A 23975-nucleotide genomic window follows, 5' to 3' on the forward strand; every position below is an offset into this window, starting at 1 on the left:
CAAGAGATGTCACCGAGAAGCAGTCAACTTGTCAGACCAAATCCTCTCAAGTGTTCAAAATAGCATGACCTTTTGTTATTCTGAAGAAATCCATGTGCGTTTGTCTGTGCCTCATTATCATTAGTCTTTGTGGTCAATGCACAGTGTACATTAGTTTCTATATACATTCATTTTTTTTTATTTATTTATTTTTTTGAGCGCTGCACAAAAATTTAAGTTTTCACCTATTTTTTGATTTACACTTGTCGTAGTGTTGTGCTGGCTGCTATTATATATATGTCAGCACGATATACACCAATGCTATACATACGAGATTATACTGCATACAATATACATACCATCCTAACAAGATTACCCACTTTAAAACAAAAGTAGCAGTGAATTATCCACTTTCTGTGCACCCTCGTGAGACATGATTTTTATTTATTTTTTATAATCACAGACCAGTAAAGACTTGGGTCTCTTAAAACAAAATGTTTTTTTTTTCTTTATTTTCCATAAATTTAGTAAAGTAAAAGGGATCAATACATATAAATACAGTACTGCTTTGAACCAGTGAATGGCTGCATTGTCTTTGGAAAATGAGTCTCAGCCATCTTTCTAAGGATGTGTGACATATTCACAAACCATGGCCATCAATGTTCCAGAGCAGATAGGAATTGCTGTTTGAGTATGTCCTTATCCAGATGTCTCCCTGGAATTGAAAAATAAGATATTTTATTTTTGCTTGTAAGTAAAACTATAATAAAAAAGGTAGAAAAGTTGTTTCATATCAGTGTGTTAAAGTGCAAAAAAGTATTTTCTGAAAAACATACAAGCAACGTTAAGCAATGTTATTGGAAAATTTGTTATGTCTTTGTGTCTTGCTCTGTTCATTGTTGTGATCTTGTGTTGTCTTTGTTGTGTATAGCATGTGTTGCAATAATTTCCCTTTGGGATTAATAAAGTATTATGAATCTGAACCATCATTGAGTGTCCAAGACCCTACGTTGGCCTCTTGATTTAACGTGCACACCTTTCAGCCCACACACATTTATGGGGCTGGTACACAGAACAACTCCTATCCATCTATCAGCCCTACAGAAGCATGGGACCAATCCTGTTTAATATAAATGACCTGGAGGATGGGGTAAACAGTTCAATCTCTGCATTTGCGGACGATACTAAGCTAAGCAGGGCAATAACTTCTTTGCAGACTGTGGCAACCTTGCAAAAAGATCTTAAATGAATGGGGTGGGCAACTACATGGCAAATGAGGTTCAATGTAAAAAAATGTAAAATAATGCATTAGGGTGGCAAAAATATGAATGCAATTTATACACTGGGGGGAGAACATCTGGGGGAATCTAGGATGGAAAAGGACCTGGGGGTCCCAGTATATGATAGGTTCAGCAATGGCACGCAATGCCAAGCTGCTGCTAACAAAGCAAACAGAATATTGGCATGCATTAAAAAGGTGATCAGAGATAAAACGATAATTCTCCCGCTCTACAAGACTCTGGTCCGGCCGCACCTAGAGTATGCTGTCCAGTTCTGGGCACCAGTCCTCAGGAAGGCTGTGCTGGAAATGGAGCAAGTACAAAGAAGGGCAACAAAGCTAATAAAGGGTCTGGAGGATATTAGTTATGAGGAAAGGTTGTGAGCACTGAACTTATTCTCTCTGGAGAAGAGACGCTTGAGAGGGGATATGATTTGAATATACACATACCATACTGGTGACCCCAAAATAAGGATAAAACTTTTTCGCAGAAGGGAGTTTAACAAGACTTGTGGCCACTCATTAAAATTAGAAGAAAAGAGGTTTAACATTAAAATATGTAGAGGGTTCTTTACTGTAAGAGCAGCAAATATGTGGAATTCCCTTCCACAGGCAGTGGTCTCAGAGGGGGAATTGATAGTTTCAATAAACTATTAGATAAGCACCTGAACGATCGCAACATACAGGGATATACAATGTAATACTGACATATAATCACACACATAGGTTGGACTTGATGGACTTGTGTCTTTTTTCAACCTCACCTACTATGTAACTATGAGACCAAAACTGTGCAGACGCAGATCTCCGAACAAAAAACCAGCAAAGACAAGCGAACAATGCTGCAGGCCTCAGAGCTAGATCTAGGCAAATACAGCGATTTTGTGATAGGGCATTTGGGATGTTAAAAAAAAAAAAAATGAAAGTTTATATACCCTTTAAAAGTTAAACCTAAAAGGGGTTGTAAAGGTAAATGTTTTATGCATAGAATGCATTAAGGTGAGAAAACATCTGACAGTGCCTGCGCCCCCAGCTCCCCCATTTTACTTACCTCACCCCTCGCAAGTCCCGCGCTCGTCCCCCAACGTCCTTTGCACCGTTCAGCCTGGCCGCTGATTGGCTGGAGTGGATGGATGGAAAGCAGCGCAGCCATTGACTCGCGCTGCTGTCAATCACATCCACTGACGCGGAGCGCCGGGGCGGGGCCGTGTGATACAGCGAGCGGCTATAGCCGCCGGCTGTATCACGGGAGCGCGCCCGCAGATGCTTCTCTCCATGCGAGGGAGCTCGCATGAACGTGAGAAGCACCTGCGGGAGGAAGCCGAGACAGCCGCCGAGGGACCCCAGAAGAGCAGGTTCGGGGCCACTCTGTGCAAAACGAGCTGCACAGTGGAGGTAAGTATAACATGTTTGTTATTTAAAAAAAAAAAAAAAAAAAATCACTTTACAATCCCTTAAAGCTAGCTTAACACTGCTGCTATCAGATTTTGATTCAACTTTCAGTGAGATGATGCAATTAGGATGCTTCTTTGAAGTGGTTTGCATATTTTATGGGGCCAAATATATGCTGGAATCGCACCAAAGTTGTACACAGGAAACTTTTCCAAAATCCTATTGCGCGGAGTTGCATTGATGTGAACGGCCACCATTGAAGACAATGTGATTTCCATTGTCATTCAATTCTGTGCTACTTAGGTTGCATCTGAAGTCACACTAGTGTGAACAAAGACTAAATGATAACCACTGACCAGCCATGTTTTTCAGATTTCCTAGTGGAAGCACTGGTATGTTATAGCTGAACTTTCAGCACACCAAAAAAGAACTGCAAATGATCTTTTATGTCATATCTGCATAGATTGCTTACCCCAGCATCCCCTCTGCAAAATACTTTCCATAGTAAGCACTGGGTACCCCAACCCTCTGTATCTCTCTTTGACACCCAGTGGGGTTTATTTACTAAAACTGAAGAGTGCAAACTCTAGTGCAGATTTGCTTGGTAGCCAGTCTCTAACTTTAGCTTGTTCAATTAAAAATGTATTGTTTGGGTACAACGTCACACTACTGCGCAATTGTCAGTTAAAGCGACGCAGTGCCGTATTGCAAAAAATGGCCTGGTCATTAAGGGGTATAATCTTTCGAGGCTGAAATGGTTAAATGTCTGTAATAAAAAAAAAGTCAGTATAATTGTAAGGCCGACAACAATTCATAAATAAGGCCCTGTGAGAAGAAAACTGCTCTGTGAGAGATAGTTTTATTAACCAAAAAAAGTTCAGGTTATGTTAGCTATATAAAGGAAATGCAAGTATTCATTTTAGTTCACTTTTTAAGGAATATTTGTCCAATTCCTACTGTGCTTGTTCAACTTAAAATAAACTGTGTTTTACACCATGTTTGCTTTATGAATTTGCTAGACTGTAAGAGAGATTATATTATATATTTTAAAAAAAACACACATACACACACAATTCCCCCATATTCACTAGCAGCATAAACTTGCACTAAGTGCGGTCTACACTGTTGCAACTTATCATTTCGACTTGTGACACAAACCACATTCATTTTAAATGTGTGCCGTCTTAACCAATACAACTCGAGTCACAGTGAAAAAGCAGTAACCAAAAAAAAAAAAGGGTTCCTGCACTATCTTTTCTGCGACTTTGGTGTGATTTGACTGCCTAGACTTTAAATGTTAAAATATAAAAGTTACAAGCAAATAGCAAGGAAGTCACAAGCAAGTTGCACGACTTTGGGGTTGTAGCAGTGTGAACTGAGCCTAAGGTGTCTGAAATAACAGCTGGAATCCCATTGTGTGTCATAGGCAACCAGGTCCATGGTTACCCGAATGTCCAAACTCACACTTGTATCCAAACACCACCTCCAAACACACACATGGTACATAGAAGTCATGGTTCCCATATCTTTGCTGGGAAACAGCTGAATCTAGTCAAACATTAGGCTCTGTATTTACCTTGTGTTAGTGCGATATACACAGAGCAACTAGCACTAGTGTCAATGTTAGTATAATATTACAGTATATAGCAAATTGGCAATATTGTGTTTTACAGTAAAACACATGAACCCTACCCTATTATATGCTTCAATCGATCTACAATAATGACCTGTTCTATAAATACTGTCCAATATTTGTTTTACATTTAGAAGACAGAGAAAAGAGAGTTTACCTATAAATACCATGCGATTTAGTCTTTCCCCCTGCCAGTTTACTTGTGTCTCTTCTAGATCATAGAGTTCATGAACACCCTGTATGATCACCTGATTTGATTTATCGTTCATTGACAGCAAGCCCTAGACAGAGAAGACAGTTACTAAAAAAAAAAAAAAAAAAAAAAGAGTATGCATAAAAACGTACATGACAAGTCCTTTGGATTAGATAAAGTACAAAGGCTTATTTTCTTTTTGTCAAGATTGCTAAAGCCTGAATTTAGTTAAAAAAAATAATAATACCAACACAGCACAAGGGACATTACTTACTACTAATCTAATGTATTATTGGTGCTGCTGGCTCCCACATTTATTGAAATCTTCAGCCTCTCATTCCCTGCCCCCACCCTTGCGGCATGGGTTAATAGAGCTGAGGAAGCTCTCACAGGCATTCTTTTACAGTGCAAAACTGTGTCCACTCTTTCAGCCCAGCCGCTCCATTCATAGAAGCCATACTACAGCTTCTATGAATGAAACGTGAAATAAATGGATGGGAAGACCTTTCAATCATCTGTTTGTCATTCATTCATTGATAATTTTTCATTCATAGAAGCTACAGTACAGCTTCTATAAATGGAGGAGCTTAATGGAAAAGGTGAGCATAGTCAGGCACGCTTGATTACCTTTCACAGCTCCCTCAGCTCTTTTAACCCCCACTGTGCTGGATTTCTGAGCTAGGGGGGCATCAGAAGAGGAAGATTTCAAGGAATGCAGGAGCCAGCAGCACATGGGACTAATAGTAAGTCTGGTCCCTTCTGCTATTTATTTTTATTTTTTTAACAAACCTTAGACTTTAAGAATACATTCTAACTAAAAGTGAAAACAAGCTTATAAAATTAATGCAACAGATACAACACCCCTACCGAGGTCTTTCATTTTTCAACCAAGCATAGCAGTAGTGGACCAGTCTACCTCATTTTAAACTTACCCAATTGCTAGTTATATGGCATTTTAGGAATGCTATTTTGTGGTACATTTGAAAGCTTGGCATATATTCCTGATCCAACCCATGTCCTCCTTTTCTAAGGTGGAGTGGAGAATATGTCATCCCACAGCACCCTCCAATGACCTCTGTGCTGTCCATCAGTCATTTCCTTAGGTGCACGCCCTTGTCGATTCCAACCTGCTCCCAATGTAGGCTCATCCTTTAGACTGAGAGTTAGCACAGAGGGCAGCCAATGCACACTGCCCCTAACTAGGGATGAGCTCCGGCATGTTCGCATACTCCACGTGCAGAGCCTGTGCTAATCACAGGCAGTGAGACATTTCCCGATCTCTGCAGCCGCGCTTCGGGGCAATGTCTCACTGCCTGTGATTAGCACAGCGCTGCGCCGACTTCCTGGCGGGCTCTGCACGTGCAGTATGCGAACAGGCCGGCGCTCCTTACCCCTAACTAAAAGCTGACACAATCTTTCACTGAACCTATTCTCAGTAGCCCCATAATTGCAGAGGGGTAGCAGTTAAATACATCATTGTGCCCAACAGAGAACCAACACTACCACGACCCACCTTTAATCTTATAACCTCCATGGGAATTCCATTAGTGTTTTTTATATTCTTTTCCCAGAGCAAATTCTGAAAAGTGAAAAAACATTATGAACAAATTATTTGCATAGAAAAACACACAATCATAGTTGGAAGATATTTTCTACTTACTTGGATGAATACATTGAGATTTTCTTCAATGACATTTCCAACAACCTCAAATGTAACAGTGACAATGCTCTGCGAAAAAGATTAGTAGTTTATAGGTACAAATTACTACAATTCATAGTGCAACATAGTATTTGTTTAAAAATTTAACAATAGTTACTGTGCGGGGGCTACGAAGTAATGGGACCTTGCATTTTCATGAAAGATCTGCTTCAAAATTTGAATACTATAATACTTTAACTTTTAAACACAATGGAATATAAAAAGATAATGCCACTTTCAAACCAAAGTGGCTTCTTCCCAGAACCCCTGTGAAGAACCAGCTGTTTCTCTGGTTCTTCTAGTGTGCATGTTAATGTAATGTAAGGAAGTAGACCTGTTGTTTTTAGTACAATGTGATGTTCACTTACGGAACTGCAAAAAGATCAATGAATTTTAGGAATGATGCACTGAACCGCTGTGACAACAGTTCACACCTTCTCGTTATCTCCTCGTTAGACCATATTACAGTAAGCCTTCTTCCCTTGAGAGAAAATATTGCCCTCATTACAGCTCATCTGAGGCAATAATGTTCTTTAATCTGTTTGGTGCTAAGGTAAACACTAACGTGTACTCACAAACCCATTCCTAGGTGACAAGTGTAAGCCAATCTAAATAGGTTTCTGGTAAATAAACAAATATCTCTTCCTGAAGAAAACACAACTGGTGATTTTTTCATTGCACCCTTTTGGTTTATTAATTTTCTCCAAAATAAAAAAAAACAGTAATATATATGAAATAACAAAAGCTTTACTTTTTATTGATAAGTTAGTATTAACAAAAAGCTGCTGAACACTTGAGTGTTCCAGTGTTCAATAAAACTTAATTTATGCAAACACATGAACAGCGAAGCCATCAGGCTTATCACATGAAATACAACAGTGGGAGGTTACGAGTAGGGCCCTGGAACAATAAAGTTTTATCAAACTCTAGAATAATTGGTGCACAGACAGCTTTACATTTTTGGATGGCCACACATTGGTTTCTAAGAAGTGACATTCAGGTCAACGATAATAAGCGCCATATCACCAGTGTTAGTGACAGCAATAAACTCTCAGTATTGTTGTCAGTGGCACCAACAACAACACCCCTTTCATAAGGGCCATTGGTAAGAGTAATAACCTAACCTTCATTGCCTTCAGTGACAGCAGTAATAACGCCTCCTTTATTTTTGTCAGTGACAGCAATAACCACCCCCCTCCCTCACCGGTGACAGTGACAGCAATAACACCTCCTTCATTGCTGTCCGTAACATCAGTAATAACCCATCCTTCATTGCTGTTAATGACAGCAGTATTAGCCTCTCCTTCATTGATGCCTGTGACAGTAGTAGTTACCCCCCTTCATTGCCGTCAGTGTCAGCAGGAAGAACCCCTTCTTCATTGGTGTCAGTGGCAACAGTAAGAACCCCTTCTTCATTGGTGTCAGTGGCAACAGTAAAAACCCCTTCTTCATTGGTGTCAGTGGCAACAGTAAGGACCCCTTCTTGATTGGTGCCAGTGCCAACAGTAAGAACGCCTCAATCATTGATGTCAGTGGTAGCAGTAATAGCCCTTCCTTCATTGGTGACACTGACAGCAGTAATAACCCCCCCCCCCCACTTCCATTATGGTGCCAGTGACAGTGGCTGCAATAATAAGCCCCTTTCCCCACTGCTGTCTGTGACAGCAATAATAACCCTCTTCACCTTGCTGGTGTCAGCAATATATATTCCCCCTTCCTTCCAATGGTGTCCGATGGTTACTTACCTGAACATATGCTCCCATGCAGTTTAATCCCTCCCTGGTGATCTTGGGTTGGAACTATACTATCCTTGTCGGGCAGCAGATCACACCCACCTGACAAGCTGTGCCAAAGTAATTTAAGTTCAACCCACTACCACTCTGCATTGGCTGTAGCTGTGACCTCATAGGCCTCAAAAGAAGTTCACATGGGTCTCATACAGCCTGTGGGCTGCCAGTTCATAAACCCTGTGTTAGAAGATGAAATAGTTGAGAATTTCTGTATGGAGAGATCAGTAAGTTTACTAAAAAAAAAAAAAAAAAAAAAACACTTGTTGAATGTCTTTCTTATACCAAAATGATTGAAACTTAAAATTGGTGCACATTCAAATATATCCCTCCGAAAAAAAAAGTACAAGATTCAAGTAAAAATGGACATGCCTGTTGTATTTAGACTTTTGCTATATATTCTATTTAGAGAATTTGGAATGGATCATGGACTCCTGACCATGCAAATTATAAGTGTCAGTAAAACCTAGATGGCTCAATTTATTTTAGATCACCTATTATACTTATTTATCTACATATAGTTTATACTATTAATTCATTTTAATTCATTTTATCTCATATCACTTATTATCCTTATTACACAATGTTTAGAAGTATCACTATTTTGTGTAACTTTATATTTCAATAATGCATAATGGATTCACTTTATGGTCCCTCATTGTATTCAATGAGGGGAATTAATGTTGTAGCCATGTATTTAAACTAATGGTCTCCATTATACTGGCCCGATATTGACTGACCATATTAAATCTATTGACCGATCTCTTTTGAGTTCATATTTAGTTAGGTATCATTTTTTAATTTTGTTTATATGTTGGCCATCTTGTATTTGTATAGGTTTTATGGCTTCCAATGTTTGCATGAGTCTAAGCGGGGCATTGTGGATGAATGTATCCCCGTTCCAGCTAGTAAGAGATAACTGCCCATACCCAATATGGCGTGCCCTGACCCATGTACTCGTGACTCAGAACAAGGCTTGGTTTAGTATTTAAGGTGGCGAGTCACTACGCTGCCCATTCCCCATTGACAACATCTGTTGATGACGAAACGCGTCTGGAAGAAGGCACGTAGTGGCGTCACCAAGCGATTGGAGTAGGAGGACGGGCTCCGTTTTGTTTGTGGCAGCCTTTTTTCGTGATATTATTCCTTCCTAAATGTAAGTGCAATATCTTGTTTTAATAAACGGAATTCTAGACTGTATTATGCTATGGACAGTTTTCTTTTCTCTTGAGCATCCATTTGAGTGCAAACTGACATTTTAGCGGTATAGAGGGAACGATCATCCAGCTGAACCAATTTGGTCTATCGTTTTCACTGTGGCCACCTGCAAGTTAAAGGCCTAGGCTGGCCTATAGCCAATCACCTTTTATGTTTGCCATCTGGTAAGCAGAATCTACAGCTACAGTGGTCGGGCACTTTTCTTGTTTGTGTGTGCACACTGCGGTGATATCAAGTCTTCCATTGATTTTGAATCAATTTCCTTGTTTTTATGGACTCATCGAGACTTTGTTTAGCACAGCTTTTAAAAATTTTATTTTTGTCTTTTGTGTTATCACACTATTTTGCTGCTGCTTTTTATTCATTTATTAGTTTTTTTCATCCTCATAATTTTTACAGCAGTATTTTCTTTTTGTTTGTTAATGCTCAAATCATCAACTGTTCATAAAATTACTAGACAACACTACTTGAAGGGATACAATACAGCTCAATGCGGATTGAAATGAATAAACATTGACCAGCCAGGCTCTTTAAAGACCTAAACACCCTGATCATTAGCTACACATCACAGACATGTAGACACTATCAGCAGCAAACTGCTATTAATCCCTTTTAACCATACACATTGTAAAATGGGACACATCTGCCCACAAGAAGCTAACAGTACAGACATAAAAAGGTAGCTATATCCAAATGACAAGTAACCATTGGCTTCAAACAAACAACGTTGTGATGCCACCATGAACATGCAGATGTTTGCCAAGTCGTATACTGTCAAATTCAAATGGAAGAATACAGTTAGTTCTTTTTTTTACCTACAAAAATGATATATCATTTATTCAAATAATTTTTCCTTTTTAAAAGACAGTCACATTTTTTCATGATTCATTTATCAAATTATTTTGGCTTAACTGACATTGTCCATGCATGATTGGAAGTTAATATAGATCACCCATTCCAACCAACTAATTTGAGAATGTGGATAGGGCTGAGAGAACAGATCCAGTAAGAAAAAAAAAAATTTGTAAAAAGGCAAAAAGAAGGGTAATTAAAGTGAGAATGTTAAGACACATGGACCTAGATGATTTTCCAGTAAATAACACATGGACCTATAAGTTTCTCCTTCAAAGAATGTTTGTGGGATGTTAAATTTACTGATTTAGAACCATGCCCCTTGGTGTATGGCCTCCAGAAATATTGAGGAGAATTTATGAAAAAGTGGAGCAGATGTGCACAGTAAATGAAACTAAACAATATCCTTATTTTTCAAAAATATCCCATACACATCTACTACTTAATGGCCTTCAAATCTACTATTCATAAAACTCCTTCTGCGTTTTTTTTTTTGCATCATTATAAAGTCTTCTGTGAGCTCCAGAAATTCCCCTTTTCCCTTTCACTTTTGTTCCCGTTACTGATTGTTTGAAACAAGAAATACACAATATTTGTGGTTATGTGCACTGCTCTTTGCACAATACACATTCCACAGTCCATCCTGTGGGCAAACAAGAAAGGGGTGGCTACTTTCTTGTATACTTTTGGACCATGGTAGCCACCCTCTAACAAGAAGTTAGATAACAACAGCAAAAACATAGGAATTTGGAGGTTTGGAGAAGGCTGAGAGTAATACAAGTTACTATATTAAGTTTTGAATAAAAACTAGATTTTTTCTTTAAACCTAAACTCACACTTAAACTGAACAAGCTGAAGATAGAAGATGACTGGTCACTATGCAGAGCTGCTCCAGTTTTGATAAATTTCCCTCACAGTTACTACACCAAGCTCAAAAAGTTTCACACAGGCATACAAAAATCCAGCCAAGCCAACTGATTGATTTTCAGGACACGAGGATCAATTCACAAAGCCAACACCCAAGATACTTATAGTCATTGAGAATTAGGGAGAATTAGGTCAAATTAAATTAGAAAATTACAACCACATGACTGAAAACAGCCCTTCAATTCAAGTGTCAAGGTTACTCTGCACAAATTGGTCTTGCAGCACTGCGACAACTGCTGGGAATTACAACAGATATGCGTGTCCGTAAGGTGTATATGAATCGGTCACAACTGACAGAATTGTCACAAACCTCTCTCCAGAGAAGTGGTGATGTTTTACAGGCAGAGATGCTATGTGGAGAAGTTGGGAAAGTAATAGAAACTTCTAAAATATCAGTTCCAGAGGAACTTAAAGAGGAAGTAAAGACTTCCTTTACAATTGTACCTACAGGTAAGCCTATAAATAGGCTTACCTATAGGTACTGTAAATATATCCTAAAAACTTTCACAGTTTAGGAGATATTTACTACATACGCCAACGTCACATGCGCTCTGAAGGAACTGCCACCCATGTCGTTTCTTCAGGGTCCTGTGCTGTGACCATGGGCTCCCGTACAGAAGTGACGTCATCCCGGCTTCAGCCAATCACAGCGCTGGAGCTTGCGAACCTGGAAAAAACTCCGGGGAAAATGTCAGCTGTCTCAGCGGTGTGCAGGCGCCACTGAGAGACATTCGTTCTAAGGCAAGTATTTCATAATGCGCTGGTATGCGATGCATACTAGCTCATTACGTCTTTGTCTTACAGGGTTTTTTATAGTGTTTACAACCTCTTTAAAGCCAAATTTCATCTGAGAATTGTCTCCAAAGTGCAAAACCATATTTGGATATGCAACATAATCTACAATTTGATCCAACATGGGAAAGAGGTCTTATCTGCCTTCACTTTTCTTATCACTGATAAGGCAGAATTATTTTTTTATGAATCGGTCACAACAATAGTGCCATACAGTAAGAGTGTTGCAAAGAAATACTTGAATGCGTTGCATGCATTTGTACAAATAATGATGTTGCAGATATTTCATGAATTTGGCGCAAGGTTTCCAGCTACATACACACCACCAGTATTTGTCTCAAATTCCTTACTGAATTGGTCCCAGAGTGTCCTAGGCTGGCGTTACAGCTTTGCAAATTGATCCCAAGATCTGATATAACTGCCTCCAAGCTCTTGCTGCTGCTGAGTCTTTTTAAAAGTGCAGACTCAAAGTCACTGAGCACAGCACTGCTGATGTGCCCACCAGTGTGACAGGGGCACTGGCTGGGCAGTCTTTTATTCAGTGATGCCCAGCCTGCACTTTTGACAGACTCAGTGTCACTGAGCTAAATGCCTTTACATGCACATAGGAAGCGTTACTGCCACCTGAGGTGGCCATTTATGCCCAGAGTGCTCATGTGTGTATATGACTGATAGATAGATAGAGTTAGTTAGTATTCGTGGGCCTTGGCAATAACATGTTTTTACTTTTCGGCAATGCATCTGCACAATAAAAGAGCATCAACAGGTAACTTTTCACTTTACATGTCAATGACTGAATATATCATCTTGTAAGAAGCGGTTCTTGAAGAGTCACGGTTATAATGTTGAGTATATAGCGCAAGCCAAACAATCCAGAGGAACAACATACAATTTCATGGAATAGCAGGAACTCATTAAGAAAGTTCACACCATGGCCATTCACTGCTTGCTGGTGCATTGAGATGCTAACAGTGAAACTTGCAGGAAGCTCTTTATTGTGGATCACATTGTTTGAGAGCTGAATTTGTACTTGTACAGTGTTGTGAGGTGCTCAGTCTTTTCTAAATAAAAGGGCTCATTACAATAAAAAAGGAAAAAGTGGCAATACCCCCAGCAAGGGTCCCTTCAGCTAAAATTGTATATATTAGGTCTCTGTGGAACCTCTTCACATGTTTATTTGCAGGTTGATAGGTGGTAAGGATTTCAAGGAAAGGGAGGAAATGACTGTTTACTTTCTGTAGTTCCGGGTGAGAAAAAAAGCTTACAAAAAGCTTGTTTTATGTAATGATCAAAAAACAACAACTGCTCCCAATGAACTGAGACATCTCAACTCCTTTAGCTCAGTACTAAGCAACTCGCCATACTAACAATCCTATATTCTGTAGTATACTCAAGTCAGGTCTCTGAACTGTGGCATTTCATACACATCCTGTTCTAAATCATATTTGCGAATTTTCAAATTGTAGACATTTTAAACATAGTTTAGCTATAGAATTCAAAATAACTTGAAGAGCAACAAGTAAATTCAATCAGAACTATCCAGGAAACACTGCTACTGTGTTATAGGATAACTGCCCTTTCATATAGAGTGCATATATCCTTCCTACCTTGCCCCCCTAATCTAAAGTAACCTGCTACTTTTTTTCCTGCCTGTCATCGCTGTGGACTGCTTTGTGAATGTGCATTATCCTCTAATGTTGGAAAGTTCACTCAATTTACCTTTAAAACCAATTTTATACAATCAACTGCAGCCAGAGTCAAAAAACCTTAACAGAGCTTCTAAACGTGATACTGTCCTCTGTTACATTCGGAAGCTGCGTAACTTCTCTCTCTGACAAATGTAGATGGTGGTATCCATAATCAAGGAGTACATGATTTGAATTATTTGACCCAATGACAAACTTAGAAAACTGAAAGCCACAGAGCTTTTTTATTTTTTTTTAGTCACAAGGCAGCTAGGTGCATACCAGGTGAGGATAAAGCTTAGAGCCAAAGCACTAATAGTCTGCGTCAGAACAACGGGTTTAAATGCAATCTTCTAGTGTGTGCGTTTACATGAAACTCACTGTGAATATCTTATGATCAGGTTCTATTCCAATGCCACAGCACTAATCAAATGACCAGCTACTAGAAGGAAGCTAAAACAGTGATTTCTTCAGGAAATAGATTAGTAAAAAATGCAACCACAATGTATGGGCTTTAGACCACAGGATAACAAGCAAAAGTTTTAAGCTGGTCATACACTGAGTGAATTTTGTCTGGTTCCTGATTTTCTGGATCTCTGCCCGACATGCTTCCATTCCAAGGCTGCTTTCACATGGGCAATCCGATCAGGGCCACCTGTCCGTTTTTTGGTCTGACCCTCCAGTCTCCTCTATGGAGCGGTGAATTACAGTGGACACGTCAGCCATCATATCTGATCCTGTCCGCCAAAACATACAGATGGTGGTCCTATTCCCCATCCGTCTGGCAGATTGGATCGGATGACATCGGTCCATCAGATTGCCCCATAGAGGAGAGCGAGACTGTGTCCGTGTCTGCTCTGGATAGCAGAGCGGACACGGACCTGTCATCCACCTGCTTAGCAGAGATCAGCAGAGAGATCCACCGCTGAGAAAGTGTGCTTCATGGAGGCGCCCATGTGAAAGGGGCCTAAAATAGAGGGAGCTGGGTGGAAAAATTGTCAGCTGAACAGTGTTTGCATCCAGTCAGCTGCAGCCACTATTTGGGTAATCTGATGGCGCATGATGCTGGCTGTCAGAGGACAATAGCCAGCAGGGGATATTCACCCATCTATGCCATTAGTGTGGATGGGGAATCAATATATTTTTCCAGTTCAGTTTGTATTTTTGTAATCTAAAAAAAATACATAGACACACCCACAAAATGTATGGCACCACATCCAAAGAAATACGGAAACCAAAAAGCAGAAAATGTGTAGGACTTTCCTGGTTGCCATTTATAATCCAAAATAGTAAAAAAGAGTACCCATTCTGGTATAAAATCCAACATTTATTATAACATGATTAAAATATCATAAAAGCATGTCAGAGATATATACAAAACCAAATTGAGATCAATTATTATTATTATATATATCTCTGACATGCTTTTATGATATTTTAATCATGTTACAATACATTTTGGATTTTTTTTACTAATACGAGTACTCTGTTCCTATTTGGGATAATTGGCAACCAGTACACATTTTCTGCTTTTTGGTTTTCATTTTTGTAAATTAATCCACGTTTTCATTTACCTCTACCAAAAGTGATCACATTCAATAAAGCTTGAACTTTCATTTGCATTGCAATCTGCTGAGGTTTTGGTAATGTGAGAAGTAATCCAATGCAAGGTTCAGTTAATCTTGTTATGAATATATTAATAGTTTTCTGGATAAAAATGGCCATGTGAAAACGATGTTAACTAGAACATCTCTTGCTGCCCACAACTGTCATTTCTGTATAATAGAGTTGAAAATCATAGAAGGATTCTGACTGGTTGTTTTGAGCAACAAGACATTTTATGATTGTTTCTTATAGGTCAACGAAGCAATATCAGCTGATACAGGACAATGTTTTAGCTAGAAAATCCGATCTTTCAGTACGCGGTGATGTACAACACGTACAACGGGACTATAAACGGGTCAGTAGGCAATAGCTTTCATCTCGTAATTTATTCTGAGCATGCGTGGCACTTTGTCCGTCGAAATTGTATACACACGTTCAGAATTGAAATGATCGGATTTTGTTGTCAGAAAATTTTAGATCCAGCACTCAAACTTTGTGCGTTGGCAATTCCGACGGAAAAAGTCAGATGGAACCCACACACGATCAGATTTTCCGGCAACACGATCTGATCGCAGATTTTCCGTCGGAAGTGTTCTTTGGAGAGATACAGGGCATCACACAAATGTTATTTGTTGATTTCCATACATTTTCTCCAGCCATGTGACTTTTTCAATGATAAAAATGCACTTTTATCATCTCTGCATGACATGATCGAAAAACTGTCTGTTGTATATATCAAAAAACATTATAAATATATATTTTACTAAAGTTATTCACAAAGTATTACATTTATCTACAACCAAAATATAAAAAACAAAAATTGTGTTTTTGTTTGCATGTTACTATCACTATTCCCATCCATGTATTACTTTTACCAACAACAATTAGATGTTCCATATACAGTACATGTTTATACTACAATAGTACATATAAAACAATACACAAGGGTAAATTTTACCTTATCAAGGTGATTATGAGATGTGCTGGAGATGAATTTGTCCTGCAAGCTGTGAAAATATAAGCCATAAAGAACTTTAGGGTGACACTAATGTTCCTCTGTAACAACAGCACAAACCAAACCTACACCACCACTCATTTCCTGCTAAAAAATTGGCTTTGTTTTTTTCTGCAAGCTCATTTTATAATCAATAAATTTGGAGATCACATCTTTTTTTTAATCTAATAGGGGTGCACCGAATAGAAATTTTGGTGCCAAAAAACAAAAATGAAGAATGTGCTAGGCCAAAAACCGAAACTCAATACCAAAAATGACAGTTTTTAAAAAAATATTTATATTTTTATATATAACTATTATATTCAACTTTTTAATTAATATCATCAGATTCAATTAATATGAAATTATTGTTGGTTATAATTGGCACCTTTAGTGCAAGAAAGGTCAAGAAAAATGCAGTCTGCAGTCTCTAACCATCTCTTGTATCATGTCTGCAATCTCTTACTTAAACTTAAACACACGGCCAATAGTATTAGCAAAATTCGGTGCACCTCTAGCAGACATGATACAAGAGATTAATGCAGCCTCACCAGTGGCCATCACATGCAGCCTCACCAGTGGCCATCACATGCAGCCTCACCCGAGCCTGTCACATGCAGCCTGCCTGTGTCCAGCAGCCTCACCAGTGCCCATCATATGCAGCCGGCCTATACCCAGCAGCCTCACCTGTTCCCATCATATGCAGCCTCACCAGTGGCCGTCACATGCAGCCTCACCAGAGCCTGTCACATGCAGCCTGCCTGTGTCCAGCAGCCTCACCAGTGCCCATCATATGCAGCCTGCCTATACCCAGCAGCCTCACCTGTTCCCATCATATGCAGCCTCGCCAGTGCCCGCCACATGCAGCCTCACCAGTGCCCAGCAGCCCCACCAGTGCCCACCATATGCAGCCTGCCAGGGCCCAGCAGCCCCACCAGTGCCCGCCATATGCAGCCTGCCAGGGCCCAGTAATCCCACCAGTGCTCGTCATATGCAGCCTGCCAGTGCCCATTAAATGCAGCCTGCCAGTGCCCATTATATGTAGCATGCCAGTGCCCATTATATGCAGCATGCAAGTGCCCATCATATGCAGTCTGCCAGTGCCCAGCAGCCCCACCAGTGCCCGTCATATGCAGCCTGCCAGTACCCATCATATGCAGCCTGCCAGCACCCTCGCCACTGCCCCTCATATGCAGCTTGCCAGTGCCCAGCAGCCCCACCAGTGCCCATCATATGCAGCCTGCCTGTGCCTGCATCAGCGGCGATATCCGTGTGTCACGGAGCTGGATTTGAATTGCCCAGGCCGCAGTAAATGTCCTGCCTCCTGTGATCACATCACACTGATTCAATGTCCCACCATTGGTTCAGTGTGCCATCTATCACAGGAGGTGGGACACTGTTACTGCGGCCAGACAATTCAGCTCCGTGACACACGAAGATCGCGACGAGGAGGAGGAGGGAGTGGAGGACTGGGCACACCAGGATGACACTCCCACAATGGGCGGCACCCGAGGCGGACCATGCCTCCTTTCGGTATCGGCTGTTTTTTTTTTTGCCCTATAAATTTTGAAACAAAATTAAACAAAATGTTTTTTTAGTTTTAAAAAAGTATGGAACAGACCATTTTTTTTTTTGCCATATGTGTCCCCTTTATTTATTTATATATTACAGGTACTTATTACATAGATATAAATATATATATATTTATATGTATGAGAGAGAATTATAAGGGTCTGATAATAAGCCCTTGTACACACGGTCGGAGATTCCGACAACCAAATCCGTCGGAGTTATTCTGACGGATTAATTCCGGAAGAGGTCCCGAAGTGATGTTGCATACACGCGGTCGAACCAAGTTGTTGGAAAATCCGATTGTACATAACGTGATGACGTTATTTCGTTACGACGGGACAACGTTCAGGCTAGTAGCCAATAGCTTTGGTCTAGGAATTTGATCTGAGCATGCGTGGCACTTTGTCTGTCGGAGTAGGCTACACATGATTGGAGTATGTCCGATCGGAGCATTTTGTCGGAAAATTTTACTGGCAGGTTGGAAAAGTTGGTCCGTCGGATATTCCGACGGAAACAATCCGATGCCGACCACACACAGTCGGAATATCCGACAAAATGGTCCAATAGGAAAGAATCCGACGGAATCTCCGACCGTGTGTACAAGGGTTTAGAATTCAAAGGCTGAAAACCAGTCTGAACTGACCAAATATTGCTGAAATCTGTTTTTTTCCAGTCACATGATGTATACACCCATTTAACTGTTAAACCTTATGCATATTCATAAGTATATATTGTTAAACATAATGTTTGTTGTTTCTTCATTCGGCCCAGTAGAGCTGGATAGGTGTGCGTTGTGTCTCTCCACTGCAGTGTATGAATAAATCACCTAATTCTCTTATCAATTTGAGCTCACTGTCATAGTCTTGTTTGGAGACTCTCTAACGTGATAGATTTTATATATTACACACACACACATATATATTATATATATACACACATATATACACACACACACTGTTAAGTCCATAAATATTTGGACACAGGTACAATTTTCATACTTTTGGCTCTGTATGCCACCAGAATAAAAGTAAAACAAAAAACAATCCAGTGAATTTGAAGTGCATACTTTCAGCTTTAATTCAAGAGGTTTAACATAAATATCAAGTACAAATTTTAGGAACTGCAGTCATTTTTAAACACAGTTCCCCCGTTTTCAGGGGCTCAAATGTAATTAGACATATGAATATAATTATAAATAAAACGCTCATTTTTAATATTTTATTGAGAATCCTTTACTGGCAATGACTGTCTGAAGTCTGGAACCCATTGACATTACCAAAGACTGAGTTCCCTCCTTTCTGAAGCTTTGCCAGGTTAACTGCAGGTGTCTTCAGTTGTTCTTTTGGGTCTTTCTGCCTTTAGTTTTGCCTTCAGCAAGTGAAATGCATGCTCAATTGGGTTAAGCTCAAATGAATGACTGGGCCATTGCAGAATAAACCACTTTTCCTTCAAATGCTCCTGGGTTGGTTTTGCAGTGCGTTTTGGATCATTTTCCATCTGTACTGTGAAGCACCGCCCAATCAACTTTGCTGCATTTAGCAGAGTCTGGGCTGACAGTATGTCTCTAAACACTGCAGAATTCATCTGGCTGCTTCTGTCTTCTGTCGCATCAATAAAACCCAATGGCCCAGTTCCACTGGAAGCCATGCATGCCCATGCCATCACACGTCCCTCCACCATGTTTTACAGATGACTTTGTGTACTTTGGATCATGACCTGTTCCAAGCCTTCTCCACACTTTGTTCTTCCCGTCATTCTGGTATGGATTAATATTAGTTTCATCCGTCCAAAGAATGCTTTTCCAGAACTGGTCTGGCCTTTTTAGATGTTTTTTGGCAAAGTCTAATCTGGTTTTTCTATTCTTCAGGCTTATGAATGGTTTGCACCTTGTGGAGAACCCTCTGTATTTGCTCTTGCGAAGTCTTCTCTCAATTGTAAACTTTGACAATGATACGCCAACCTTCTTTACAATAGAGAGGATCCTGCGATCATCCACCACTGTTGTCTTCCAGGGACATCCAGCGCTTTTTATGTTGCTGAGCTCACTAGTGTGTTGTTCTTTCCTCTGAATTTACCAAACTGTTGATTTGGCCACTCCCAATGTTGCTGCGATCTCTCTGATGGACTGGTTTCATTTTTGAAGCCTTACAATGGCCTGTTTCACTTGCATGGACAGCTCCTTTGAATGCATGATGTTGGTTCACAGCAATGTATTCCAAATGCAAATACCACACCTAGAATCAACTCCATACATTTTATCTGCTTAATTGATGAAGAAATAATGAAGGAGTAGCCCACACCTGGCCATGAAACAGCTTTTTATTCAATTGTCCAATTACTGTTGGTCCCTTAAAAAAAAGGGGGTGGCTATTTTTAAGAACTGTGAGGCCGCGTACACACGGGCGGACTGTTCGCCCAACCTTGTCCGCTGAACAGTGTTTGGGCGGACAGTCCGCTCGTGTGTGGGCTTTCAGCGGACAGTTTCAGCGGACAGTTGGACGGACAAAGTCTTTCGGAAATTCCGAAAAACTGTCCGCTGAAACTGTGTTTGAGCGAACAGTCCGCCCGTGTGTGGGCTTGTCCGCTGTACTTTCGAAATGAGCGGACTGTTCCCGCTCGGAAAGTCCGCCCATTTCGAGCGCGTGTACAGGTAGGCGGGGCCCGCGAAAGATACGTCGCGGGCTCCGCCGCCTGGAATGGGCTTAAAGGGGAACCCCAACGCCGAAAAAAAAATCGGCGTGGGGGTTCCCCCCAAGTCCACACCAGACCCTTGTCCGAGCACGCTACCCGGCCGGCCAGGAAAGGGGGGCGAGCGAGCGCGCCCCCCCTCCTGAGCCGTACCAGGCCGCGTGCCCTCAACATGGGGGGTGCCTTGGGGAAGGGGGGGCCGCGCGGCCCCCCCACCCCAAAGCACCTTGTCCCCATGTTGATGAGGACAAGGGCCTCTTCCCGACAACCCTGGCCGTTGGTTGTCGGGGTCTGCGGGCGGGGGGCTTATCGGAATCCGGGAGCCCCCTTTAAGAAGGGGGCCCCCGGATACCGGCCCCCCACCCTATGTGAATGAGTATGGGGTACAATGTACCCCTACCCATTCACCTGTGAAATAAAGTACAAATAAAAACACAACACAGGGGGAAAAAATATTTTATTGCACAGCCGGGGGTCTTCCGTCTTCGGGGGTCTTCTCGCCGGACTCCTCCGCTATGTGTGTGTAGCTCTTTTGCCAGCGGAGGAGTCCGGCTTTCTTCCTCCCCGCCGCCGGCCTCTTCTCCCGACTTCGGGGGTCTTGTCCCCCTCTTCGGTTCTTCTGCCGGGCCACCGCGCCTGGTCCGGTGGCCCGGTCTTCTGTCGCCGTCTTCCGTTCTTCTGTCGCCGCCTTAGGTTCTTCTGCCGGGCCACCGCGCCTTCTTGTAGCTCTTTTACAGGCGGTGGCCCGGTCTTCTGTCGCCGTCGCCGCCTTCCGTTCGTGTTCTTCTTCTTGTTCTTCTTGTTCTTCTCCTGGAGATGTTGACTCGACGAGCTCTCCGGCCGGAATGCCGGGGACGCGCTGTGCGGTCACTTATATAGTGACAATGGGGCGGGGTCACATGGTATATGTCACATGGGTTGGTCACATGGGTTGATGTCACATGGGGACTATGACATCGTAAGGGGGCGGGGTCACCATGTGACATCAACCCATGTGACATATACCATGTGACCCCGCCCCATTGTCACTATATAAGTCACAGCGCAGGGCGGCTCTGGCATTCCGGCCGGAGGGAGCGACGTGTCAACATCGCCTGGAGAAGAACAAGAAGAACAAGAAGAAGAACACGAACGGAAGGCGGCGACGGCGACAGAAGACCGGGCCACCGCCTGTAAAAGAGCTACAAGAAGGCGCGGTGGCCCGGCAGAAGAACCTAAGGCGGCGACAGAAGAACGGAAGACGGCGACAGAAGACCGGGCCACCGGACCAGGCGCGGTGGCCCGGCAGAAGAACCGAAGAGGGGGACAAGACCCCCGAAGTCGGGAGAAGAGGCCGGCGGCGGGGAGGAAGAAAGCCGGACTCCTCCGCTGGCAAAAGAGCTACACACACATAGCGGAGGAGTCCGGCGAGAAGACCCCCGAAGACGGAAGACCCCCGGCTGTGCAATAAAATATTTTTTCCCCCTGTGTTGTGTTTTTATTTGTACTTTATTTCACAGTTGAATGGGTAGGGGTACATTGTACCCCATACTCATTCACATCGGGTTGGGGGCCGGTATCCGGGGGCCCCCTTCTTAAAGGGGGCTCCCGGATTCCGATAAGCCCCCCGCCCGCAGACCCCGACAACCAACGGCCAGGGTTGTCGGGAAGAGGCCCTTGTCCTCATCAACATGGGGACAAGGTGCTTTGGGGTGGGGGGGCCGCGCGGCCCCCCCTTCCCCAAGGCACCCCCCATGTTGAGGGCACGCGGCCTGGTACGGCTCAGGAGGGGGGGCGCGCTCGCTCGCCCCCCTTTCCTGGCCGGCCGGGTAGCGTGCTCGGACAAGGGTCTGGTGTGGACTTGGGGGGAACCCCCACGCCGATTTTTTTCGGCGTTGGGGTTCCCCTTTAAGCCCATTCCAGGCGGCGGAGCCCGCGACGTCTCCTTCGCGGGCCCCGCCTACCTGTACACGCGCTCGAAATGGGCGGACTTGCCTCCGCCTTACGTGGGCGAGTCCGTTCATTTCAAAAGTTGAGCGAACTGTTTGCCCAACCTTGTTCGTCAAACAGTCCGCTCGTGTGTGGGCAAGTCCGCTCATGCAAATTTTGAGCGGACTGTTTGATGAAACTGTTTGCCGAACAAGGTTGGGCGAACAGTCCGCCCGTGTGTACGCGGCCTCATTCCTAAACCCTTCCTTTGATATGCATGTACATACCCTCAAATTAAACCTGAGAATGTATACTTTCAACCTATATCCATGATAGAACTATAGCTTGAATGTTTTGGTAAATACCTTAAAAAAATCGTGCCTGTGTCCAAATATAGTGTGTGTGTGTGTGTGTGTATGTATGTATATATATATGTATATGTATATATATATATATATATATATATAATTTATTACAGTCACACCAGTCCCTGCCCTCAAGAAGCTTACAAACTAAGGTCCTTAACTCACATTCATACATACACATACTAGAACAAATTTTAGAAAGTATCCAATTAACTACCAGCACATCTTTGGGGTGTGGGAGGACACCGGAGTACCCCGATGAAACCCACGTCGACACATGGAGAACATGCAGGCTCCAGGCACGTATTGTCATGGTTGGGATTCAAACCGATGACGCTAGTGCTGCTAGGCGGAAGTGCTACCCACTTAGCCACAGTGGAGATTTCCCTTCACTCTCTGTCCTGTAGACAAAACCGTAAGAGAGGAAATCTCTCCAAAGAACACTTCCTTTTAGGTAGCTGTCACTGGAACAAATGACCCCAATGAGAAATGTCCTCTCTATTCATGTTCTGGGAACAACTCATAATTCTGAATTTTCTTGCATTTTCAGTCCTGGTGACAATGGTGCTAAGGACAATCAGAGACAGCACACCTCTTTAGCAAAGTCAAAGACATCTGACAGGTTCTAATCCCTCATCATTCTAATGCTTTACATACATTTAACACAGTATGTGTAAAATTAATGTACTAGGAGTTAGAAGAACAAGAGTGGATGTGTACACACTGCATTTCAATATGCATATTTATCACAAGAAAAATAAAGAGAGTGATGTAATTTGTCACAGCTATGTATAGCTACGTAGATTACCTTGGCAAAGAACTGATCACCGTCAATTTCTGAGTGCATTGATCGAAACCATCCATGTGAATAAAATGGTTGTTCGAAAATATAAGAACTTATCAGGCCTAACACATATGTATTTGTACTTGCCAAGCATGCCATGCCAAATGTTACAGGCCCAGATTAGTTTACTTTGACTTCATGGTATTCAATACATTTACAAGTTTCTGGACAGCAAGACACTGTGAAAGAGATCCCATGGCTGTACATACAAAACATTCATTTGCTTCAGCAAAATATCCAAATTAAATTGCTAAACAGGCAATATAAGGCCTTCCCGGTGGGATGTGCAGTTCAATATTGTCTACCAGATTACATTCACGTGAATTGCAGAATACTCTCAGCTCCAGGGGGCTGGCAGGGACTTCAAAACAAAACATCTGCAAGGTCTAAGCAGATCAGTCAGGGGTAAATTGGTAACAGTGGACATAAAAGAAGGGAGGGAAAGTGTATGTGTAGACAAGCTGCTGGAGTGTATGAGGCTCTGCAGGAAATGTAACAGCAGTGGTGTCAAGTTTAATCCCTCGCAGCTGCTTCATCTTGAAGGGATTGCTTTAGCTATTTAG

The 23975-nt window shown here is 42.0% G+C and overlaps 1 protein-coding gene across 3 annotated transcripts in view; it reads right to left on the minus strand.

The window, feature by feature from the left end:
* Window positions 1–459: 459 nt before the first annotated feature.
* Window positions 460–23975, minus strand: part of LOC143974022 (zinc-regulated GTPase metalloprotein activator 1-like) — a 100150-nt gene continuing 76634 nt past the window's right edge. For 2 of the 3 annotated variants that reach the window (XM_077474994.1, XM_077474995.1), the window contains 5 exons: window positions 16000–16048; window positions 6137–6205; window positions 5990–6055; window positions 4441–4564; window positions 460–694 (listed from right to left, as the gene is read on the minus strand). In XM_077474994.1, coding sequence (XP_077331120.1) covers window positions 636–694; window positions 4441–4564; window positions 5990–6055; window positions 6137–6205; window positions 16000–16048 — 367 coding nt within the window. In that variant the 3' untranslated portion in view covers window positions 460–635. Of the gene's footprint in view, window positions 695–4440; window positions 4585–5989; window positions 6056–6136; window positions 6206–15999; window positions 16049–23975 lie in introns of those variants that run through there. The other variant, XM_077474996.1, reaches the window with a different exon arrangement.

The sequence above is a fragment of the Lithobates pipiens genome, unplaced genomic scaffold (assembly GCF_037356315.1).
Source record: "Lithobates pipiens isolate NorthernLeopardFrog02 unplaced genomic scaffold, aLitPip1_a1.2 Scaffold_13, whole genome shotgun sequence".
NCBI lineage: Eukaryota > Metazoa > Chordata > Amphibia > Anura > Ranidae > Lithobates > Lithobates pipiens.